Raw genomic sequence first — 22208 nt, forward strand, 5'->3', positions numbered from 1 at the left:
GACTATCATCGACAGTATCTGCAGATGATCCTCGGCCACCAAAGTAAACAAGAAATACGTATAATTCCAACAGATGAATATTGATCCATCGGTTGTGCCACGATCTTATAAGTCGTACGTCCTCGTCGTCGCGCAACCGGTACCTAATTCAAAACAATAGAAATATCGCTCACAACGATGGTCTGATAAATATACTAGTAATAGAGACAAAGACAACACAACTATAATATACCTTTTATAAAACAAACTGCCATCTAACTCGGTCGGATATCTGTAGTAATTTTTTTTCACCCTTTTAGATTCCTACTGTCCGAGGGCATGCAATATCAAATTTTTCAAAGCTGTTAAACTGTTGACTTCCGGTGTCATATACGTAATTATCAGCTGGCTCAATCTAAAGACAATTGAACATTCTTCATCATACACTATTTCACCATCGTAATGAATAGATAACAATGGATTTCCTGACATCGTAGCGATAATGTTAACAGTGAGGAAGAAAGTAATTAGAGAAGTTGTGGCTGCTTTATCTCCAATAGGTCTGCTTTTATCTCCGATTTCATCATAGAGTTCGCTAGGGGTGCGGCGAACTTGCTGTTAATCCAAAAAAAGAAATCGTATTTTTTAAAATAAAGCTTAAAAATCGTTTTGGAAGAAATAATTATTTATTTTATTTTATAAATGAAAAAAAATTCTCAGTTCTAAGTATTGACCTGAAGCAATGGGAAAACAATTTTGTTTTCACATAATCATAATATTTTGTACTGTGATACTATTTTAGATCCTGATAAATTAGCTGGCTCTTTGTGCTATTTGTGCTGTTGTTTAATTAACTTTTTGCACACTAACAGGCTCATATAAAAGAGCTCGAGGAAGAAGTTAAGCTTCTTAAAGATTTTTTTTTTCAGATTTTTGGAGTCTAAGAGGATGAAGATGTGTGGAATTGCAGCGGATTCGACGGAAGAAGAGTGGTGGCGAGGGATCTGGTTCTGCATTATTTTTTTGTATTTTCTGCGTGGTGTTCAGATAGAATAAAGAGATGAAAGAGGGTTTTTTAATTATTAAAAGTTTTTTTTAAGATTTTTAATAGAATTAACGGTAGGATTATATTGATATGATTTTAAAACGTTAAAGATATAAGTAGGACAATTAATGATACTTTACTCAAGTGAATTTGTACTAATATAATTTATATTTGATAATTTTATACCAAAATTAAATTTAATAGAATGAATATTATTTGAATAATGTTAATTAAAATAATTTTTAGATAGCTAATTACTAAAAAAGATATTATATTAAATTATAATGTTATCTTTTTAAACATGTTTAATTTTTTTGATACTTTATTTTAGTATTTTTTTTACATAGTATTTTTTTTCTAATATTCTTAATAGTTATAATTTTTTACTATTATTATTATTATTATTATTATTATTATTATTATTATTATTTATAGTTAATTTTTTGTTTAATTTGTCCTATCTAATGAGATCAATAATTTATATTATAAAAAGATAACAATAATAAATATAATACACAAATAACTATAATTATAAACTTGTACAATGCCAAATAAAAAAATTAACCAAAAAAATAAAATAAAAAATAGTAAAAATAATAGAAAAAGAAAACTCATATAAACATAAACAAAACAGTAATATGTATGATTGATAGGATTGGTATAAAAAAAATTATTTTTTTCAGGTTCAATGTTAATAAATGATCATAAAAGCTAAATTTTTTAACTTCATGTGAACATAGTTAGAGTACATAATCACATTTGTATTCATAAAAAAAAAGTAACTAAACAAAAAATTGAAATGTTCAAAAAATTTGAATGTGCTTTTTAGAATTAATACTCAAAATGGCCAATAAAATTTGACTCCAACTCAATTTGGCTCTCTAATTTTTAATTTACCAATTTGTACCTTGAAATTTTAAGGTGTGGCTCAAGTTGGCCGTTTAATCTATTTTTATCACTGGAGAGATGACATGGCACGTATAATTAACACCTAGCTCAATATCTTTGAAATACACTCCCCACACCCCAATCTCTCTCACTCTCACTCTCACTCTCATACATTGCTAGGAGCTCACTCCTCACCCCCAGACACTGCCACACCATCAAAGTTCACCTCAGCAACTCGGCCCACCTCGGTTCACTGCCAACGCAGGCTCACTCATCGCCACGCCTCTTGTCGGATCATCTGCATCGTTATCCCGAGAAGAAGAATATTAAACTAAATAAAATTCAAAAATTGAAAAATATGAACAATTAAATCACATTACCAATACCAATCAACAAAAGTTACACAAAATCAAAATCCTAACTTTGAATGCTATCAAAAATAAAAAAAAGGATAATAGTTACAAGAATGGTGAGCAGAGGGTGAAGTACTACTGTGTTGAATGGTGAGAGTGGCGAGGAGGAGGGTTGAAAGAGGGAGATGGCGACGCGGTGACTGATGGCGAGGGACACGGTGACACAAGGAGTTAAGAGACAGACATAGCAGTGCGACCACTGATAGAGAGGGAGACAGCGGCACGACGGATTCAGGGACAGACATAGTGGTGCGACGAGTTCAAAGATGCAGGTGGTGGTGTGATGAATAAGCGACAATGAGGGAGGGTTGGATGAGGTGTTGCGACAGGTTAGAGGGAGGGGCTGTGACATGTTGAGGAGAAAGACAGCGACGCTCTTGTTGGGAGAGAGGAAGTTACGGCTTGAGAGAGGAGCTATGAGTTGAGAGAGGAAGACGATTCAAATTCTTAGAGCGTTCTTTAATTTCATGAGAATGGTAAAGACGAAGAGTGGAAAGAAAGGAGGCAGAATCATTACCCTTAAAAGAGGAAAAATGAGAGGTATATAGTAATATTTGGGTGCCACGTTATTTTTGAGTGACAGAATTACATGGAAGAGTCAACCTAAATTATGTCTTAAAATTTCAGAGTGTTACTTAGATTTTTTTTTTTATCAATAGTAGATGTAAATTTATTTGTTATAATTTTTTTAGTGGGAGTATATAAGGAGTATATAGTATATAAAGTGTAATAACTCAACATATATTTTTAAGGGAATTCTTTATTCTCTTCAACAATGAGAATAACTTATTTATCCCTCTCTTAATCCCTTATGGTTCATCAAACCATCAACATCACAGCTTGAAAAATAATAGTCTTTCAAATAAGCAGACGTTTCTTGACTCTTTCAAATTTTCTAGTAATGCAATCATGTGTGATGTCTTAATTTTGAGATGCACGTACTTCAAAATGTAAGGTGGTGTAGATATTTTATTAAGGCTCTCGGAACTACTAACGTCGTGTACGTTTCAGAGTCTTCCAGACACCACCGTGGGGTGGGTCCGTTTCATAATTTCAGAATTACGAGGAGTTCCTCAACTATTTATGGTGGCCTTGTTGCTGAATGAGAATGAGGACAACAACGTTGTACTAATAACAAATGACGAACATCCATTGTTTGATGATGTCATGTTGAAGCATAGGCTATTCTTTAGTTTTTCGAACCATCCACCACTACTGTCATGTTACTTAGATTATTTTTTTCTCAATAGTAAATGTAGGCTTATTTGTTATAATTTTTTTAGTGAAAGTACATAAAAAGTACATAGTATATAAAGTTTACTCAACATGTATTTTTTTTTTCTTATGTTGAAAATTATATTAGTTTATGTTGAAAATTTAAGAAAATCGGATGACAAAAAATCATATTCCATGATTTACACCTGAAATGATAATAATAATAAATGTTAGCTATAAAATATAAACAAAATTCAAATAAAAATCATATACTAACTAAAAGAATAAATTAACTTACGTTCGTATAAAATCTAAAAACAGATCGATTTCCTTTGAAGATTGACCGAGATTATGTGAAGCTAATAAAAGTCCACGTAGAGTGTCTATCTCATCAGTAAAAAATTGATCTTGAAAACCATCAGGAAGATGATTTCTCTCAACTCCACTAACAAAGGCTCTATCCCCACTTGTTACCAAGTTGTAGTCTCTTAAGTTTCCATGATACATATTCTTCCCTTCATATAATATTGCGAGAGCTTGTAAAAATTGCTTTAGATAAAGCTTGAATTTGTCCCAATCCTCGACCCAGACATCACTAAGTCCTTGTCATAATGCTGGTAAATAAAAACCCATGTCTCCCCCTCGCAAAAATAAACAAGCCCTTGTAAAAAATGTTGGGATGAATGAGGACAACGTTGTACTAATACCAGATGACGAGCATCTATTGTTTGATGTTGCCATGTTGAGGCGTAAGCTATACTTTAGTTTTCCGAACCACCCACTATCACCACCATATTATTTAGATTATTTTTTTATTAATAGTAGATTTAGACTTATTTGTTATAATTTTTTAGTAGGAGTACATAATATATAAAATGTAATAACTTAACAGATAATTTTAAAGAGATTTTTCATTCTCTTCAGCCATAAGAATAATTTATTTTTCTCTTTCTCTTTTTCTTATTTAAAGTAATGAGGCTTTGGAATGCCTGTGTAAATGTGTGATGTTGGACTCAAGGATAATGAATTTGGAGACATAGAGTTGGAGCTCGTGCCATCTTATATCAAACATGTCTAAATCATTACTGAATATGATAGCATCGAAGACGCGGCGAGAGGGAGGGATCGAAGAGACCAACCATGGAGATGGCAGAGGAGATCCATGGTTACATTTTCAGCATAGTAGTGAGGTATGCGTGTGAAGGGTTTAGGGAATTGTCCCATAAGGATGTGAAGAAATAAGAAATCTTTCTACCATGGAATATAATCCCTAACACACAAAATGACACCAATAATGCTAGCAAAATAATCAATAGTAAATGTAGGTTTATTTGTTATAATTTTTTTAGTGAAAATGCATAAGGAGTACATAATATATAAAGTGTAATAATTCAACAGATAATTTTAAAGGGATTTTTCATTCTCTTGAGTAATAAGAATAACTTATTTTTCTATTTCTCTTAATTCCTTTTGGTTCATCAAACCATCAGCATCGCAGCTTGAACAGCTTAAAACATGAGATTTTCTTCACAAAATATAAATTAAATCAATTAAAAAATAAAAATTAAATTAAATTAGAATCATATTCCAAAGATCATTTTAAATATTAACTCATATTTTTCATATTTCAATATATTTTTCATATTAACTCATATTTTTCATTTTAAATATCATATTAATATAAAAATTAAATTTGGACATTAATCAACCGTGTCAGGGCCACATTAGAAGAAAGGGGGCAATGACCCCTCAAAACTAATAATTTGTATGTATAAATCTTTAATTTTTTAGTTTGGCCTCCTTTTAATTTTTAATTTTTTTCTCTTCTTAATTTATATTTTTTATGTTGATCCCTCTCAAAGAAATTTCTAACTCCGCCCTAGTTAATCAATATATGAAATTATGTTAGATTTTTTAATTTTGATAAACACAAGTTAATTTAAAAAAAACTCTCCTTTAAATACTTTTAAAAATGTCATAATTTTTAAAAAATACAATATAAGTACATAAATTCTTTAATTTACCAAACACAAAACAAAATGCATAAACATCCATTCGAAAAATCTAACCAAATCAAACCTAAATCTCATCATTTACATTCCCGGGTTCAAGTCTCAATGGAGACAGTGGATTAAGACCCTCGTGTGTTAAAATGTGTGTGTGAGAGTTGTATGAAGAAAAAAAAAAAAAAACAAAGTAATGGTAACTACCCACACTTTAGGATGTTCTAACCGCGAGTGTTGAACAAGTGGTTATGGTACTAAACCACACATACCACCTAGCTATGACATAATTTATTACCAACAACTGTAATTAATTAGAAATTAAATCCTTATTCTATTCACGTAAACTAAGAATTAATGCAGCAGGCAGTTATAGAAATGAAAATTGTTAAAAAGTTTAATTAGAACTAGAAATATACATTGTTGTTACATTAACCTAGCATGATCTAATTAATTAACATTATTACCCTAAGGTGGAGTTTGTGTTTCTCTCAAGCAACCTCCAGGAAGAAGGAACTTAAAGTTATGAGCATTCTGAATCAAGTAAGCAGGAAGATGAACCGCAGAAGCAGAAGGCGGAATGGACCCCATCTTCTTGATGATGTCCTTGAAGGTGTACTCTTCAGGGAGCATGTCAAAGAGATCATCACCCCTGCAAATTATGTCCTGAATTCTTGAATGGCTAAGGAATGATTTATACCTCACGCGATCTGCGTGGCTATATGCAGTCATCTTGAACACAAATTCCCACATTTTCCGGAAACAGAAGCTACAATGCCACCCTGCATCTGCCAACATAAGGTCAGTCTGCCGCGAGTGCCGGTACTGAGTGTGCTGCGAGTACACATGTGCCGTCGCTCGCCAGCTGCTGTAGTCCACCGGGAACTCGTACGAGTACATGTAGTGCTTAAGCTCAAGGTGCATCAATGGAGGGATTCCATCACACCATTGCAAAAGCTTCAGTGTGTGTGGGCTTGGAATCTCGTCTGTATCAGCCATTATAAGGATGTCTCCATTGGATATCCCTGCTCGCCGGATCAATGAATTCATCGCGGCGCGTTGTCTTCCCTCCAGCAGAAAAGGGTCCTCATATGATCCTTGCACTGCAAGTTTTCCTGGGAAGGTGCCGTGGACAGTCTGTTCTTTGGCGAAGGCGAATCTTTCTCTGTTTAATTCAAAGTAATGAGGCTTTGGAATGCCTGTGAATGTGGTGTTGGACTCGAGGATGATGAATTTGGAGACATAGGGTTGAAGCTCGTGCCATCTTATATCAAGCATGTCTAATTCATTGCTGAATATGATAGCATCGAAGACGCGGCGAGGGTGGGATCGAAGGGACCAACCATGGAGATGGCAGAGGAGATCCATTGTTACATTTTCAGCATAGTAGTGAGGTATGCGTGTGAAGGGTTTAGGGGGATTGTCCCACAAGGGTCTGAAGAAATAAGAAATCTTTCTACCATGGAATATAATCCCTACCACACATAATGACACCAATAATGCTAGCAACACACAATAATGGACCCTCTTTACTTTGTATCTAGAACCAGAACTCAATCGATTTTTATTTGCCATTGGATTTGTATATTCACCTGCAAAATAATGTCAACAGCATTCATCAACAACTAACACCCTTTTCTATTTAATGAAAAATAAAACTGGGTTACGGGAGATAATCCACATAACAAACAAATCATTATAACAGAAACCAAAATAATTAATGAAAAATCGTCGGTTTCTATTTCTGTGTACCTAAAATTGGAACAACCTATGGAGATACATAACAACATCAACAAAATCAACTGTTCCCCTAATAAAGAGGAAAAAGAATGAAAACTTACCGACCTATTTGGAAAGAACGAATTTTTTTTTTCCAGATTCAGGAAGCAAGGTTGAAGTGGGAGAGTTGGAAAAGAAAGGACCAAAAAGGAGATTGAAAGAGAGTTGAGGGAACCTCCAAGGAATCTTAACAATGGATTCTGTCCCCTCACAGAAACGAAAATATTGATAGATATGACTTTTCGAACTTTGAACGGATTCACAATAATAAAAAAAATATTGATAGATATGAAAGAGGTACAAGAAAGAGGAAGAAGAAGAGGAACACCGTGAGGGTGAGAGACAAGGTAGCTCTCTCTCTTTCTCTTTCTCTTTCTCTCTCTGTATCTAGTTAAGTAAAACATGTTGTTAGCGAGGTTAATGTTACGTTGACAAGTGACAACAACATAATAAGCATGTTAAGCATTCTTAACTACTATGCACTTTCTGAATATGCACCACATGAAGGTGATGACGTGTCACAACGCTAAACGTGGCTTCGGCGGTGAAGCTGGCGGACCCTGCGCCTTCTCAGTCGCGTTAACAATTCATTAATCAGTAATCACTATTTTCTTTGGATCCCTCAACTACATCTACACTTCATTAAATTACTACTATCTATTATCTAAACTAATTAAATTACCATGAAAGTAATAAAGTAATCATAAGTTCATAACCATGCATTTTGTATTCAAATAAGGTGGATACTACAATGAAGATGGCATAATTGTCTTCATATGAGTATATTTCTTTTTGACCTTTGGATGATGGATTGTATGGTTAGATTTTGATATTTATAAATGTGTTGTTTTTGTTTAAAGTGTGGCTAAATAAATAAACCACACTTTTAACTAAAGCATCTTCATGAGAAGATATTTTTGCCATCTTCATTGTAGTATCCACCTTCAAATAAAATAGGTAAATTACCTTTTGTACGAAGACCAATCCTGCTGCAAAGTGTAAACTATCAATGGCGGTCTCACTCAATTAAGAAACCTTTTGCAACTTCTTAGTATTTCTTCTCTATACTATCAGAATTACTTATTTTTCTTTGTTGGTGTTTCATATATATAGAGGGAGTATGCTGTTTATCTTATCTTATTTTAAATTAAATCAAATCATATATATCTGGGTTGGGAAATAGATTTAGTTAATCTTATCTTGTTTTAAAATTTAATAAATTTGAAATTCATGGTGGAATAACTAAGTATTTTCAATTATATTATTATTATTATTATTCTAGTACTAGTATTGACAAATAATACAAGAATATATTTGAATTAAAATAATTATTACTTTTATCAAATTAAATTATATTAAATTAGTTATACTACATTTATTGCCTCTTGTATTTCCTTCTTCACTTCTTGACTTCTTCATAGTCCACGCCAATTAAATATGCAGTATACTCCATCTTTATTTAATTTAATCATCTTTTCAGAATTAATATATAATATGAAAAATAAATGAGTGTCTTATTTATTTTTTAATATTTAAATAAATAAAAATTTAAATAATTTTTTTAAATATTAAAAATAAAGATAAAAAAATTCAAAATTTTTTTCGTTTATTAATTAAAAAAATAATTAAAAAGATGAATTAGAATTCTAAATAGTCAACTTCTAATGGTTAATCTATCATATCCCCTAGGGTAAACTATAATCAATTCAAATCAACGAGTAATAATTAATAAGATCTAAAACAAAATGTGACGGTGCCAACAATTTTTCTTTGTTGAATTGGCATTAGTAGATTTTTTTTTATTAAAGACAAAAAAACACACACACACACAAAATAACTAAAAAAAAAAGGGATATATTTAGGGAGTAAATGCATTTTAGGATTCACTAAGGATTGAACTCTTGACTTTTTGGATCAAAAACTTTAATACTATGTCATGATATCACTCATCCCAGAGGCTTACACTAATAGAAAAATATAACACTAATGGTTATGTCTCTAATACTCTCTAAATCTCCATTGTACACATTGTACAAATATTCCATTGGCTCCCCATACTTTTCCATCCGTAAAACATAAAAATATTTTTAAAAGTTTATTTTTATTTAAAAAAATTAATAAAATTCTCTTTTCCTATTCTTTTAAACATGTTTACTCTTAAAATAATATTAAACATATTTTTCTTAAATAATAAAAATAAAATAATACAACATATATGATCATTATTAGTTAAAATAAAATATAAAAAAATATTTATTTATTTATTTATTTATTTATTTTTGTGGATCCATGGATATGCGGATACATATAAAAAATCTGCAATCTGATTCTATTAGTTTGCGGATCATATCTATATTCGCAATTTTCGGATCGGATTCGGATAAACGCTGCGGATATGCGGATTGGATCCGATCCATGAACACCCTTAGACATATCCTCTACTAAAAATTTAACCACTCCATATAAAAAATATTGCAATGCGCGGCAGTTTTCGCCCGCCGCCGCATTCACAGTTCTTGAATCTTGAGGGTGAGATCAAGATGAATATTTGAAGAGCTCTGAATAATAGCATGATACGCATCAATGCAATCCGTCTCACAAAAGACCTCTTTAAACCTACAATTTCAAGCCAAACAGAGACCACAGAATATGACAAAAAGCTCGCTTCTAACAACATTAACCTCAGAAAAAAATACTTGAACAACTCTTAATCTAATTACCTAAGTGATCCCTAAGAATACATCCAAAATCAGCCACATACCGAGAAACTAAAATACTAGCATCACAATTCAACTTAATAACCGAATTAGGAGGAGGAATCAAAGAAAAGGAAGAAGAATTTAGGTTTGCGTTCCCCACAAAAACAGACATAACACCAAAATTTTTAGCTGCATTTATAATTAGAAGAATTACCTTAAAAGTACTCCAGGAATCATCATCCTTGAAAACATCATTGTTGCAATCACGCCAAATCCACCAAATTGCACCGGAGAACAAACAATCGCTAGCATGAAGAAGGTTACGCTTAACCCAACTATGGAAATCTCTGCCAATATCATCTATGTTTCATCCAATTCCCAAGGTATGCTAAACCGCTTGTGTTTTAATGCAATCTCTGAAGCAATGCAAGACGTTTTATTCCACCAGGTCGCACAGAAGGCAGATCGCAGAGATAGCTAAGCCTCTGCGGTAACGGAATCGACTGGTTGACACAACATTCTGAATCCCGAGCCACATGAGCAGCTTAATCTTTTTCGGAATGCGCATCCGCCAACGTCAGAGTAAATTAATAGCAGGATCCCAAGAAATCTTATGACTCAGCAACCAATCATATCTGCACCTAGCCGAATAAACCTTGGAGTTAGAACTACTCTACAACCAACCAGGATCAAGATTATCATACAAACCTAGTCGAATAGAAGCCAACCTGATTTTAAAGTCATTATAAATGGGAGTGAACAATACTCTTCAATTCCAGTAATCGTGGGACCAAACATCATCCACCCTCAAAGTTGTGTCCGTAATATGAACAAAAGGAATAAAAGCAGTAAGACAACCATCTGGGTGCCACTTTCTAAACCAAAAAGATTGAGGAACGCTACCGGCATTCCAAGAAAACCCCTGTTGCATCTTGATCTTAGTCTTCATGATGTCACGCCAAGTACTCGAGACACCAATAAAATCTCTACTCTCCATAAGAAAATCCGGCACATATTTAGCCTTCAAGACCTGAACCCAGAGTTTATTAGGACTATGAAGATATTGCCACAGAAGCTTGCCTATTAAAGCCAGATTTACACACTTCATATCTCTAACACATAAGCCACCAAACTTACGAGGAGTGATAACTGTCTCCCACTTGACCAGGTTAAGGCACCGCTCATCAACTTGCTCCTTCCACAAGAAAGACCTCATGATAGCATTAGCTTTTGCACAAATAGAAGAAGGAAAAAGAGAGACTTGCATATGATAAATAGATAAAGGAGAAGCAATAAATTTAATCTACCAACTCTATTAAGGGTCCATTTGGGAAATTCCAAAAGCTACTTTTTTTAGCTTTTGACTTATAAAAAGTTACATTAATAGTGTTTGGTACAATTTTTTAGATAAACTTTTAACTTTTCAAAAAGTTATTTAAAAGCTTTTGAAAAAGTTAAAAAATGTGATTTCTCCTATTTTCAAAAGTTATTTTATCACTCCTATTTAACGTACAATTTTAAAACAATGACTTCTATAATAACTTTCTAAACACAAAATAACTTATTTAAAAGTTATTATTAATAAAAGTCCTTATATTTTAAACTCTTTTTTCAAAAGAACTTATTTAAGAAGTTTAGCCAAACTGATCCTAAGAAGAATATCTTTTCAGTTTGTCAATCTGAACTTAATACGAGATAAATTTTTTAAAAAAAAATTCTAAAAAAACGTGAATGTCTAATATTAACACCCAAATATATATATATATATATATATATATATATATATATATATATATATTTTGTTGAATTGGCATTAGTACATATTATTTGATCGGAGCGCAACATATATTAAAACAATCCGAGGCATACTTACATATACAAAAATTGCAAATAAAGAAGTTAGAAAAATAATATATAAGTTTAATGGAGTAATATTATAGGCCAGCATAATTTATTATTTTTTACTAGTAGATTGTCAATAATATTTAAAAATTAGAAATATAAAGTTGAACTATTGAGCTAAAGATGTTGGACCGTTTTATCTATAATTAATTATGAAATTTGAAATTTGATATTACTAACTAAATTGGAATATATTTTTTTTTAAGAGTAAACTATTATTTTTATCCATAAAAATTGAAAACGCTGATATATCTACCCATAAAACATAAAAATTACCATTTGTACCTATAAAAGATTGACTTTCGCATGCAAAATTACCCAAATCCTAAATAATTATATAAAATTTCCAAACTACCCCATTCTCTTCTCTCACACCCACCCTCACTCACTATCTGCAGCACCTAAACCACCATTGTCGTAGCATCATCTCCCTTCCTACTCTTTCTCTCTCTATCATTCACTCACTCACTCACTCACTCACTTTTTCTTTCTTATCTCTTGAACATCAACATAGCCCAGCCATTATCCTCTTCAAAATCACAAAAAAGAACAAACTCAAATCAAATTGAAGAATAGAACATGCACAGATTCAAAATAAAACCCTAATTTCTTAGAACCTTCACCAAAAATTGACAATTTTTCAGACTTCAGATCACCATTTTCATTGCAAATAACACAGAACACTAATTTAATTTTGGCGACACTGGGAGGAGATGACGAAGACGCATCGCTAGGAGGAGAAGAGAGCAGTGATGCCGAGAGAAGGAGAAGACGAAGATACGACATTTGGAAAAGGAAGGAACTCAACGCTGAAGAAGTTGGGGTTGCAGAAAATAGAGGATTCTGCTACTTCCTGAATCCAGAAACCTCCCGTAGAAGAAGAAGAGGAGGAGGGGAAGAGAAGATGGAGCTCGTGATGGCAAAAGGAGGAACCACCATTAATGCACAGAAGAAAGAGAAGAACGACAGAGAAGAGAGAAACATCAATAGGAAAAGAAGAGGAAGGAGAAAAGTGCGAAGATGAGGGAGAGAAAGAGAGGAAGAACGATTGAAGAAGATGAAGGAGAAGGAAGAGAGAGAGAGTGGAAAGGGGATGGTGCTGCAGCAGTGCTGGTTCACGACTTAGATGAAGAATTGAAGAGGATGACTACTAAGGGTAGTTTGGAGATTTTATGTAATTATTTAGGGTTTGGGTAATTTTGCTTGCGAAAGTCAATCTTTTATGAGTACAAATGGTAATTTTAATCTTTTATGGGTAAATAAGTCAGCATTTTCAACTTTTATGGGTAGAAATAATAGTTTACTCTTTTTTTAAACACCAAAAACGAGCTAGTTTTAAAAGTGTACTTTCTTTGTAACATGTATAGATATAGATGTAAAGATTACAAAACGGTAATAAATGAAATGGTAATTTATTGTATTAAATCAAAAGCATTTTAATATTACGCAAATTTCTCAAAATGCAAAATGCTACCTGAATGTTCTAACTTTTATTTTTATATAAATCGAATTTAATAAATTCAATTTAGCCAAATACATACTAAATCGAATTAAATGGATTCGAATTGCATGCATTTAAATGTCACGTTTAAATCAAAAGATTTAAAATTCTTACTAAATCGATACAGCACACATGAAGGACAAGCACATGGTAAATCGAAGTTAATGGTTTTGATTTAGTGATTTTAGCAAATCGAAGTCCATAGATTCGATTTGTAAAAGAAACACCTCTCAAGCAATTTGAATCCAATAGATTCGATTTATGATGAAAATGGCTATATAATAAATAATATTACGCAATCAAATTTAAATTTTTGGTCATACTAAGAATCACAAAAAAAATTACTTATAATAAAAAATTTGAAATGTACTCGTTTTTTTTATAATACTCCTAACATTTTTTAAGTCATTTTTAAATTTTATAAAATTATTTACAATAATTACAAAAAGTACTTATAATAAAAAAATTTAAAATTTTATAAAAATATTTAATTTAAAATTTTAGTCGTACTCTATTATAAAATAAAAAATTATAATAATATAAATATTTTATATAAAAATTAATACAAAAAAATTTAAATTTCATACAATATTTTTTCATCCATTTTTAATAGTTCATAAATACCAAAAAAAATTTGGTATGAAATTCGAATTTTTAAAAGATTTCCTTTTTTTTTTCGTGATGGATCGAGGTCCTTTGTTGCTACCCGCCGTTTCGGTCCATGTCCTTTTGTTGCTTTCCAAACCCAACAATATTTTATGCATTTTTCAACTTTTGAAAGCCCAAGTTAAGCTTGAGAAATCTCTTATGTATCGTTAGTCATTGACCAAAGTAAGAAAAAAAGTGCTCATCATTAAGTCCATTAACATCTCAAAAATAAAACCCTCATGGTGTATTCTTTCGTATACATAGTTAATTTTGTTTTATTTTTTCTACTCCAACATGCAATCAATTCTTTAACCAAAATGGTAACGATGGAATCAGTTGCATGACCTTAAAAAAAGTGATGTGAATTTGAGTCAACAGCTACTTTTGATGTTAATTAAGAATTAAGAATAAATTGAACTAAATAGTTAAATATCAAAGATTATAAATTAGTCGTTGACTTTCAACCGACAGTTACTATTAGTAATTAAAGGCCTAAAAAATGAATGTCCAAATAAAAAAATGTTAAAAATTAATGTTGATATTGAAGAAGTTAGGTTAAATTAGTTTATCTGATTTATTTCGACACTTAAAAAATAAACATTACTCCTATTTACCATGCTTGAGAAGCAAGAGTGAAATGAAAACTTAACACAATATTATAAAGGTGGATACTCCCATGAAGATATTATAATTGTCTTCATGTGATGATTTTTCTTTTTGACCTTTAGATGATGGAGTGTAGGGTTAGATTTTGATATGTTATAAAAGTGTTGTTTTTATTTGAAGGGTGGCCAAATTAATAAATTACACTTTTATACAAAGCATCTTCATAAAAAGATGTTTTTTGCATCTTCATTTGAGTAGCTCCCTATTATAAAAAGTAAAAACTCAATCTTTCATACCTTTGATAAAAAAACAAAATCTCCCTTGGATGCTTCGATATTATTTATCTTTTTGATAGGAAGCGAGGATTTGCTTAATTTGAAGTGGAGAGATATGAGAGATGGAGTGGAGTCCTCTTATATAGAGTCCTCTTATGTTTTGGTTGATATGTCAGCTTGTTTGTTCGGAGATATTTAAGTTATTTGGTGATAAGATCGAAGAGATTATAATTATATCATATAAATTAATCAACTAGTCATTTTAAAATTAAAAAAAAAAAAAGGACAAGACACAATTGATAATATGAAAATTCAGTCCGTTGTCTTCTTAGGAAATTAATAATTGAAAATCGTTTCATAATAATTTAGTCAAACATATTAAATTATCTAACCATTCTTAACTATTAACTGCTTATGAAGAGAACTGCACGTGAGTATTGTAGTGGAAGAAGGTTATAGGATGGTAGTGGTGGTTCGGAGCAGTTTGAGACGCTGCGCAGAGTGAAGGAAAGTTCTGCATTAATAGAGAAAATGAGGTTAAGTAAGTATAAATGGGTTATTTAGAGAAGAAGTAGGTACTTGCCTCCATGGGACATCTTTGGCGAGAAGCCAATGGCCTTGTTGGTCCTGAAAAAGGAGGCGATAGGAGTTTGAGAATTGATGAGGGGGTTTTCCAAACATGTGGAGCAAGGCATGGTTAAGGGTGTGAAATGAATGGTGCATGGTGAGATCAACCTTTCTTGCAATCCCTACACCTTCCATCTTCACCTTCACATACATCCTATGCCGTTTCTTCCTCCATGAGTGGCCAGGGGTTAACGGAAGGAGACACAGAGTGGGATGTGTAACCTTCTCCCCTTCCTCTTCTTCTTCCTCTTCCTCCTCCATATCATCATTAGAGCCTGCACAAGGTGAATTGCTTGGGAGAGCAAGACCGAGTTCAAGATCCCATTTATCCATATTTGCATGCCACTAATCACCAATGCTATTGCTACCTATCTATCCTAACTATCTATTTATAATACATAAACGTTTGATCACAAAAAATATTAACAAAAAACATCTAAAATTTATCTTTTTTAACTTTTTATTAATTATTGTACAATGAGAAAGTATAGAAAGCCAATGGAATATTTGTACGATGTGTACAATGGAGGTTTAAGGATGTCCGATTCAGTATTAGAAATATAACCATTAGTATTATCTTTTCCCAACCCAAAATTAGCTTAAGCTTTTTGTTATTATCCCTAGTATCCGAATAGTTATTCTGGATAGTATGAGTGATGTTCATTTTTTAACTCATATAGCCCATTATACACATTGTACAAATATTTTATTGGCTTCCTAGCAGGACTCATACTAAATAGGATAAATTTTAATTTTTTTTTGTCTTCTAACATTATTGTTTATAATATTATCCCCTAACATAATACTAGTAAAACAAAAAAATAGTTTAAATTTATCATATTTGGCAAATTTGAACTGTTTTAACAGATTATTTTATTTTAAAATTTTTTTATTGTTTATGATATCTCTCAAACCGATAGATTAAGGACTAATTCGTCACAAATCTGAGTTTTATTTTTCTAAATTTAATATTCAATTTGGTCCATGAAAATTAAAATTTGACTCAATTTAACTCTCAAAATTTTAATAGACTCGAATTGAATCCCAAAATTTATAATAGTATTTCGCATTAATTCTTGAGCTAATTTTCGTTAATAACATGTTGATTTGGTACATTAACTTACTATGGTTTTGATTCTTCGTTTAGATTTCATGTGATCGAGAGTTATTAAAACTAAACTTGGTTGTTGCTCCGAAAGCCTCAAAATTTTCAAATTGAATTTATTATTGTTATCTTTGTAAGGATGATATGGAGCGAGATCAGACAACCTTATAAGAGGTTTAATAGATCTCAGCCATATGAAATCAAAGATAATGAATTTAAATTTTGACAAATTAATATGCAAAATCAACATCTCATTTACGAAATTTAATTAAAAAACTAATACAGATTTTTTGTTTGAAACAAAAAGTTCAACACAATAAGGTGGAATATCAATAGAAAAGTACTAGACAGATAAAATAAATTAATAAAGTAATTCCTAATCATTTTCGGCAATGCCAACAACAACCCAAAAGATCAAATATCACTCTACTCTTTGTAACTCCTAATCGACCTGTTTGACTACTTTCGCAACGTTTATTTCTTGATTCTTGAATATTCTATCATTCATTTTCAACCAAGTGCTCTAAATGATAACAATAAAACCAAATTCACCAACATTTTATCATATCTTGCATCCATGTTTTAAAATTTTTCGCTGTTGCTGTTAAGTGTTAACACACTAGTGCATTTCCTTTCTTCTAACTGCACAACCTCATTAAAGTCACCCATGTAGCAAAAAAAAATTTGATATATTTTCGATAAAAAATCCAACTCTTCTCGCACAGCAAGTTTTTTCTCCCTTATATGTGCACCATATACTAAGCAAACCGCACAATAAAAATAATTGTTTGTTAATACAAAAATTATTATAAATTTTAAAATTTAAATTAAATTAATTACAATTTAAGAAATCAATTTAAATCTGAACTCAAATTTAAAAATTAAAGTGCAAAATTAAGTATTAACTCATTATTTGTTATACGAGTAAATGGTTAAATTAATTCCTGAAAAATCAATCATTTTTTAAATGGATCCTTAAAAGACTTTTTAATTAAATTCGTCCTTTAAACATTTTGAATTAGTCATATTAGTCTTTCTGTCATTTTGTTTGTTGATAGTGTCAAAATTTGCTAATATGACATGTTAAATGACACTCCAACATACACCTAAGCTAAAAGTCTTAATTGACTATTAACATGATTAGTTTATGAAATTAGATAAAATTAATCCCAAATTGAATGATTCTAATACCTCAAATTATCTCTACAATTAGATTTTTATTTGTTCTAATTTCGTAAATTTATTATGTTAATAGTCAATTAAGATTTTTAGATATATATGGAAGTGTCACTTAATATATCACATTAATAAATTTTGATACCATTAATAAAAAAAGTAATAAAAAAATTAATATGATTAATTTAAATTTTTAAAAGATAAATTTAATTAAAAAATATTTCAAAAATTAATTTAAAAAATAAATAATTTTTTAAAAACTAATTTAATTATTTACTTTTTATTATACTACTAGTATTAATTAAATAAGATGAGAAGAGAAAAATAGATAAAAAATAAAAAATAACGGATAAAAATTATATTAAGGTGGCTAAATAATAAAAAAGATAACAAAAAATATAATACTAAAAAAAATCTTAGATATTAAATTTATGTATTACCAATTATATGTTGTTATAGATTCAGAAATAGAGAAGAAGACAATGAAAAAGCGTAAGCGTAGACAAGAGAGTAAATGGGTCCGTATCAATGCTTCTCCTTTTGCCGACCCGCACCCACACTGACACAGTGACACACAGCCCTTCAAAGTTGTTTACTACTTCTTTCTTCGAGTGAGAGACACGCTCCGTTAAAGGAGAGTGAGCCAAACCATATTCTCTAACTTGCCATACGCTTACACAACTTCAAGTCAAATCAAACTCATTTGCCCCGCCACTCTCTTATCTTCCTCTTCCTCTCTCTTATTATAAATTTATAATGAAGAATAAATAACCATTTATATTTATAAAGGATAAAAATATAAACATATATATTCACACTAAATTAAAATTAAATTTGTATTCACGTAAAATATTTTTTGTACGATAAAAGTATTCTGTTTTTGAAGAGTTAGAGTGCTATATAAAATATTTTTTGTACGTAGATATAAATTTAATTTCGATCTAATGTAAATACATATATCAATATTTTTATATTTTATGAATATAAATAATTATTTATTCTTATAATAAACTCTAATTATTAAGAACAATATATGCTGTGTTATATTGTTTGAGATAATCTGAGTACTTTATTACTTTTACAGTACTAATCAAATCATTAAGTTAATTAGATTCTGCTGTTGCGAATCAAGGTATGAATACAACACGTATATTTTGCTCCCCACATCACAATCAGAGTGGTAGTTGGTGTCAGTGATTTGTTGTTAGGGTTTGAGGAAGAGGAATATATAGCACGCGGATTCCACGTGATTCCCAGCATCCTGGGCCTTATAACAAAATTTGCAAACGGAATTAAAACCACTCGTGAAGGCTTCTTTCAACTTTGAAGCTCGTGTGGTGAAATGGTCCAACCCACAATAACAATTAACAAAGGTCAAGCTATATATAGGACCACTTGTCTTCTAATGTATGTCTAACTTCAAAAATCATCGCCTCACATCAATTCCAAACATCCAATTTTCTGTCATCGTGAGAGTTGCTTCATAAAATCCTCGCTCCCGATTTTCTTTCAAAATTTTAATTTGATTCATGATTCATAAGAATTTTGTTTAATTTTTCTTTTTCTCTAATCAAAAGCAGCAAGTTTACCATTTGGATTAACACATATTGGTAATGTTGCAAGTGTGAGGAGTAATGTACGAAATTAGTCACATATTAAAAAAAAAATAACGAAGAGTAACGAGTTTATAAGATGAGAAATTTATTAACATACTATCTTAAAATTTTGAGTTAAAATGTAGTATCTTCTCATCTTATGTTCTCTCATCTTTATATATTTATGTATATTTAATATGTTATTTTACATATTCTTCAATATGTGTTTTTATACAAATAACTAATTGGTGTTAATTTTTTATGCACACAATGATATGATTAAAATTTGTTTATTATTCACTAATGTAAAGAATTATTATTAAATAATTCAGTCAAATATATTAAATTATTATTTTTTTATGTAAAAATGATTTGATATAAATAATTATTATTGTTTTTACATAAAACATGGAATTTTTTTAATAAATAATTTAATTATTTTAATTATCAAAATTAATAAATTATATCGTATTTACAAATTGGTAATATAATGTAAATTGATAAATATGCTAAAAATTATTTATTTTGATAATTAAAATAATTAAATTATTTATTTTAAAAAAAATCCCTAAAAACATTGGTATGGACCTAATTATTATCCATGAAAATACCTCCTTGTCATTGTCACAGACTTGGGTGGTCTAAAATAGGAGGAAGGTTCATCTATTGACAATAAGTGAGAGCTATATGAGTAGGTTGAGGCCTCCACCCCCATAGGGTCATGGAGTGATTCAAAACATGTTCCTCTCTCCATTTAATTGATTTCTGACGTGAGAGCACTCCACAAACACACACCCTTTGGGTGGGTAAGGTTGGACTTGGCATGCATTCATGCTTACATTGATTTCTTTTGCGGGCGCGTGATGTGTCCTTAATTACCACTGCTACTAAGCTATTCACTCTGGAATGCCCACATAAGCCAAAACTATAGTACCATACATTCTTACTACTCATTAATTATTTCACTTGCTTTTTTAATTTTGGAGTATATACTCTGATGGAATAGTTAATTGACTGGCTACATTTTAGGCGGCACTCATTCAAGTTTCTATATAGTACGACATAGTACCAACCAGTAGTTAACACTTACAGTGTTTATCACTATTGTTTTAACAAAGGTGAAATGCTTTTATAATATCTAAATATTCAAAATTACTATATTTAAGTTAATATTTATGATTTTATATACGTAATATTTATAATTATATATTTTTTCTAATAATAATTAATAAATACAAACAAAAACTAAAGAAAAGGACAAATTATAGTTATCTTTAACAGTTTAATTAACCTCATAATTTTAGTCTCTCAACATTTTTCTATAAATAACTGTGACCCTCTTCTTCTTTTCATCAGCTTTATTATTATTACCACTAGTTATAGTAGTAGCTGAGGAGTAGTTGACAAATTAAGAGGCGTACTTTTTTAGTGGCTAACAAAGTAAAAGGCTGTTACATATGTACAGATTGTCTAGGCATTTAGTAGGGGAAATTAAATAATAAAATAATAATTAAACTAGTTTAACTTAAAAAAATTGTTATATAAGTATTTTATGTATATCTTTTTAATATTAAAAAAATGATTAATGAGAAAAACTAATTTTATATCATAAAAAATATTTTTCTTTAATTAAATAGGCATGTCTTAAGAAAATTACAAACATTAGTTCACATAAGATCTCCCTCCTTATATTTTCAAAAGCTATAGATTTAAAAAGTGTGGAGTAATAGCTTGTCACTTTCATTGTCACTTGGATATTGGAATAGCAATGCAAGTTGCATATAGTGCACACGTGAGGAAATGAAACAAAATGGACCAGGCACGACTCAACCGTGGCCATGCATATGCTTCACTTATTCTGAGTTTTGGAGGTTTTTTTTTAATAGTTTTAAATATTTTTTTTTATGTTTTGAAAAATAACATACAAAACTTAATAAAAATATCTAAAATAATAGAAAAAAATTCTAAAACCTAACAAAAAAAATTTAAAATTATTAAAAAGAACATTTAAAATTATAAAAAATATCTAAAATTTTTAAAATTTAAACATCTAAAATCTAAAGGCATTGTTTGTTTTTATTTATTTTTTAATGTACATTTCTAGAAAAAATATCTGAAACCTCTAAACTTTAAACATCGGAAAGCTAGGTATAAAAAATTATCCAAAATGATGTCTTCGTAATAGTTTGTTTTCATTTACTTTTAATTGTACATCCCTAAAAAATACTTGAAATCTCTAAAATTTAAATATATGAAATCCAGGAATAAAAAATATCTAAGATTATATTTCTTGTTAATAGTTTACTTTTATTTACTTTTAATTGTACATTCTCAAAAAAATATTCGAAATCTTTAAAATTTAAACATCCGAAATACAGGTATAAGAAATATTCGAAAGCAAAGCGGTCTATTTTTTTTATCATAATTAAAAGAGTTTTTTATTGTGTTTAAATTTTAGAATTTTTATTATTAGGTTTTGGAAGTTCTTGTACAATGATTTTAGATGTTTTTTATTTTTATTACATTTTGGATGTTTTTTCAATTGATTTTGGATAATTTTTTTGGTTTATTTAGAGCTCAACTAATAATTGGAAATAACCATTTCTGACCATGAAAGATTTGGACGCTGACAAACTGACCATGAAAGATTAAAACTAAAGTTATACCCATATAAGATAAGTTTTGTTCGACAAAAATACCTAATTATTAAATTTGTATTCATAATTTCATAAATACCCTAACTTTTTATCTT

The 22208-nt window shown here is 30.2% G+C and overlaps 2 protein-coding genes across 7 annotated transcripts; both read right to left on the bottom strand.

Moving 5' to 3' along the window:
- Positions 1-5853: 5853 nt before the first annotated feature.
- Positions 5854-15124, bottom strand: LOC112723299 (uncharacterized). 6 transcript variants are annotated; one of them, XM_072207951.1, is made up of 4 exons: positions 14975-15124; positions 11159-11216; positions 10236-11051; positions 5854-7135 (listed from the first exon to the last, which is right to left on the bottom strand). In XM_072207951.1, the coding sequence occupies exon 4, from the start codon at positions 7116-7118 to the stop codon at positions 6012-6014; it is 1107 nt and encodes a 368-aa protein (XP_072064052.1). In that variant the 5' UTR covers positions 7119-7135; positions 10236-11051; positions 11159-11216; positions 14975-15124; the 3' UTR covers positions 5854-6011. The 6 variants fall into 6 exon arrangements, with proteins under 6 accessions (XP_072064052.1, XP_072064051.1, XP_072064053.1 ...); XM_072207950.1 differs by having other exon boundaries at positions 10236-11216; positions 14975-15081; XM_072207952.1 differs by lacking the exons at positions 10236-11051; positions 11159-11216 and having other exon boundaries at positions 14975-15065.
- A 125-nt stretch (positions 15125-15249) lies between these two features.
- LOC112723300 (auxin-induced protein 22C) lies at positions 15250-16056 on the bottom strand. Its single transcript, XM_025774619.2, has 2 exons — positions 15537-16056; positions 15250-15467 (listed from the first exon to the last, which is right to left on the bottom strand). The coding sequence occupies exons 1-2, from the start codon at positions 15911-15913 to the stop codon at positions 15407-15409; spliced, it is 438 nt and encodes a 145-aa protein (XP_025630404.1). The 5' UTR covers positions 15914-16056; the 3' UTR covers positions 15250-15406.
- Positions 16057-22208: the final 6152 nt, after the last annotated feature.

This window comes from Arachis hypogaea, chromosome 11, assembly GCF_003086295.3.
Source record: "Arachis hypogaea cultivar Tifrunner chromosome 11, arahy.Tifrunner.gnm2.J5K5, whole genome shotgun sequence".
NCBI classification, from domain to species: domain Eukaryota; kingdom Viridiplantae; phylum Streptophyta; class Magnoliopsida; order Fabales; family Fabaceae; genus Arachis; species Arachis hypogaea.

Bases quoted from the DNA above. Each gene is read 5' to 3' on its own strand.
- LOC112723299 (XM_072207951.1), bottom strand. From the start codon at position 7,118: ATGGCAAATAAAAATCGATTGAGTTCTGGTTCTAGATACAAAGTAAAG.
- LOC112723300 (XM_025774619.2), bottom strand. From the start codon at position 15,913: ATGGATAAATGGGATCTTGAACTCGGTCTTGCTCTCCCAAGCAATTCA. The intron at 15,468-15,536 runs GCAAGTACCTAC...CTATTAATGCAG, and splicing joins GCCAAAGATGTCCCATGGAG to AACTTTCCTTCACTCTGCGC.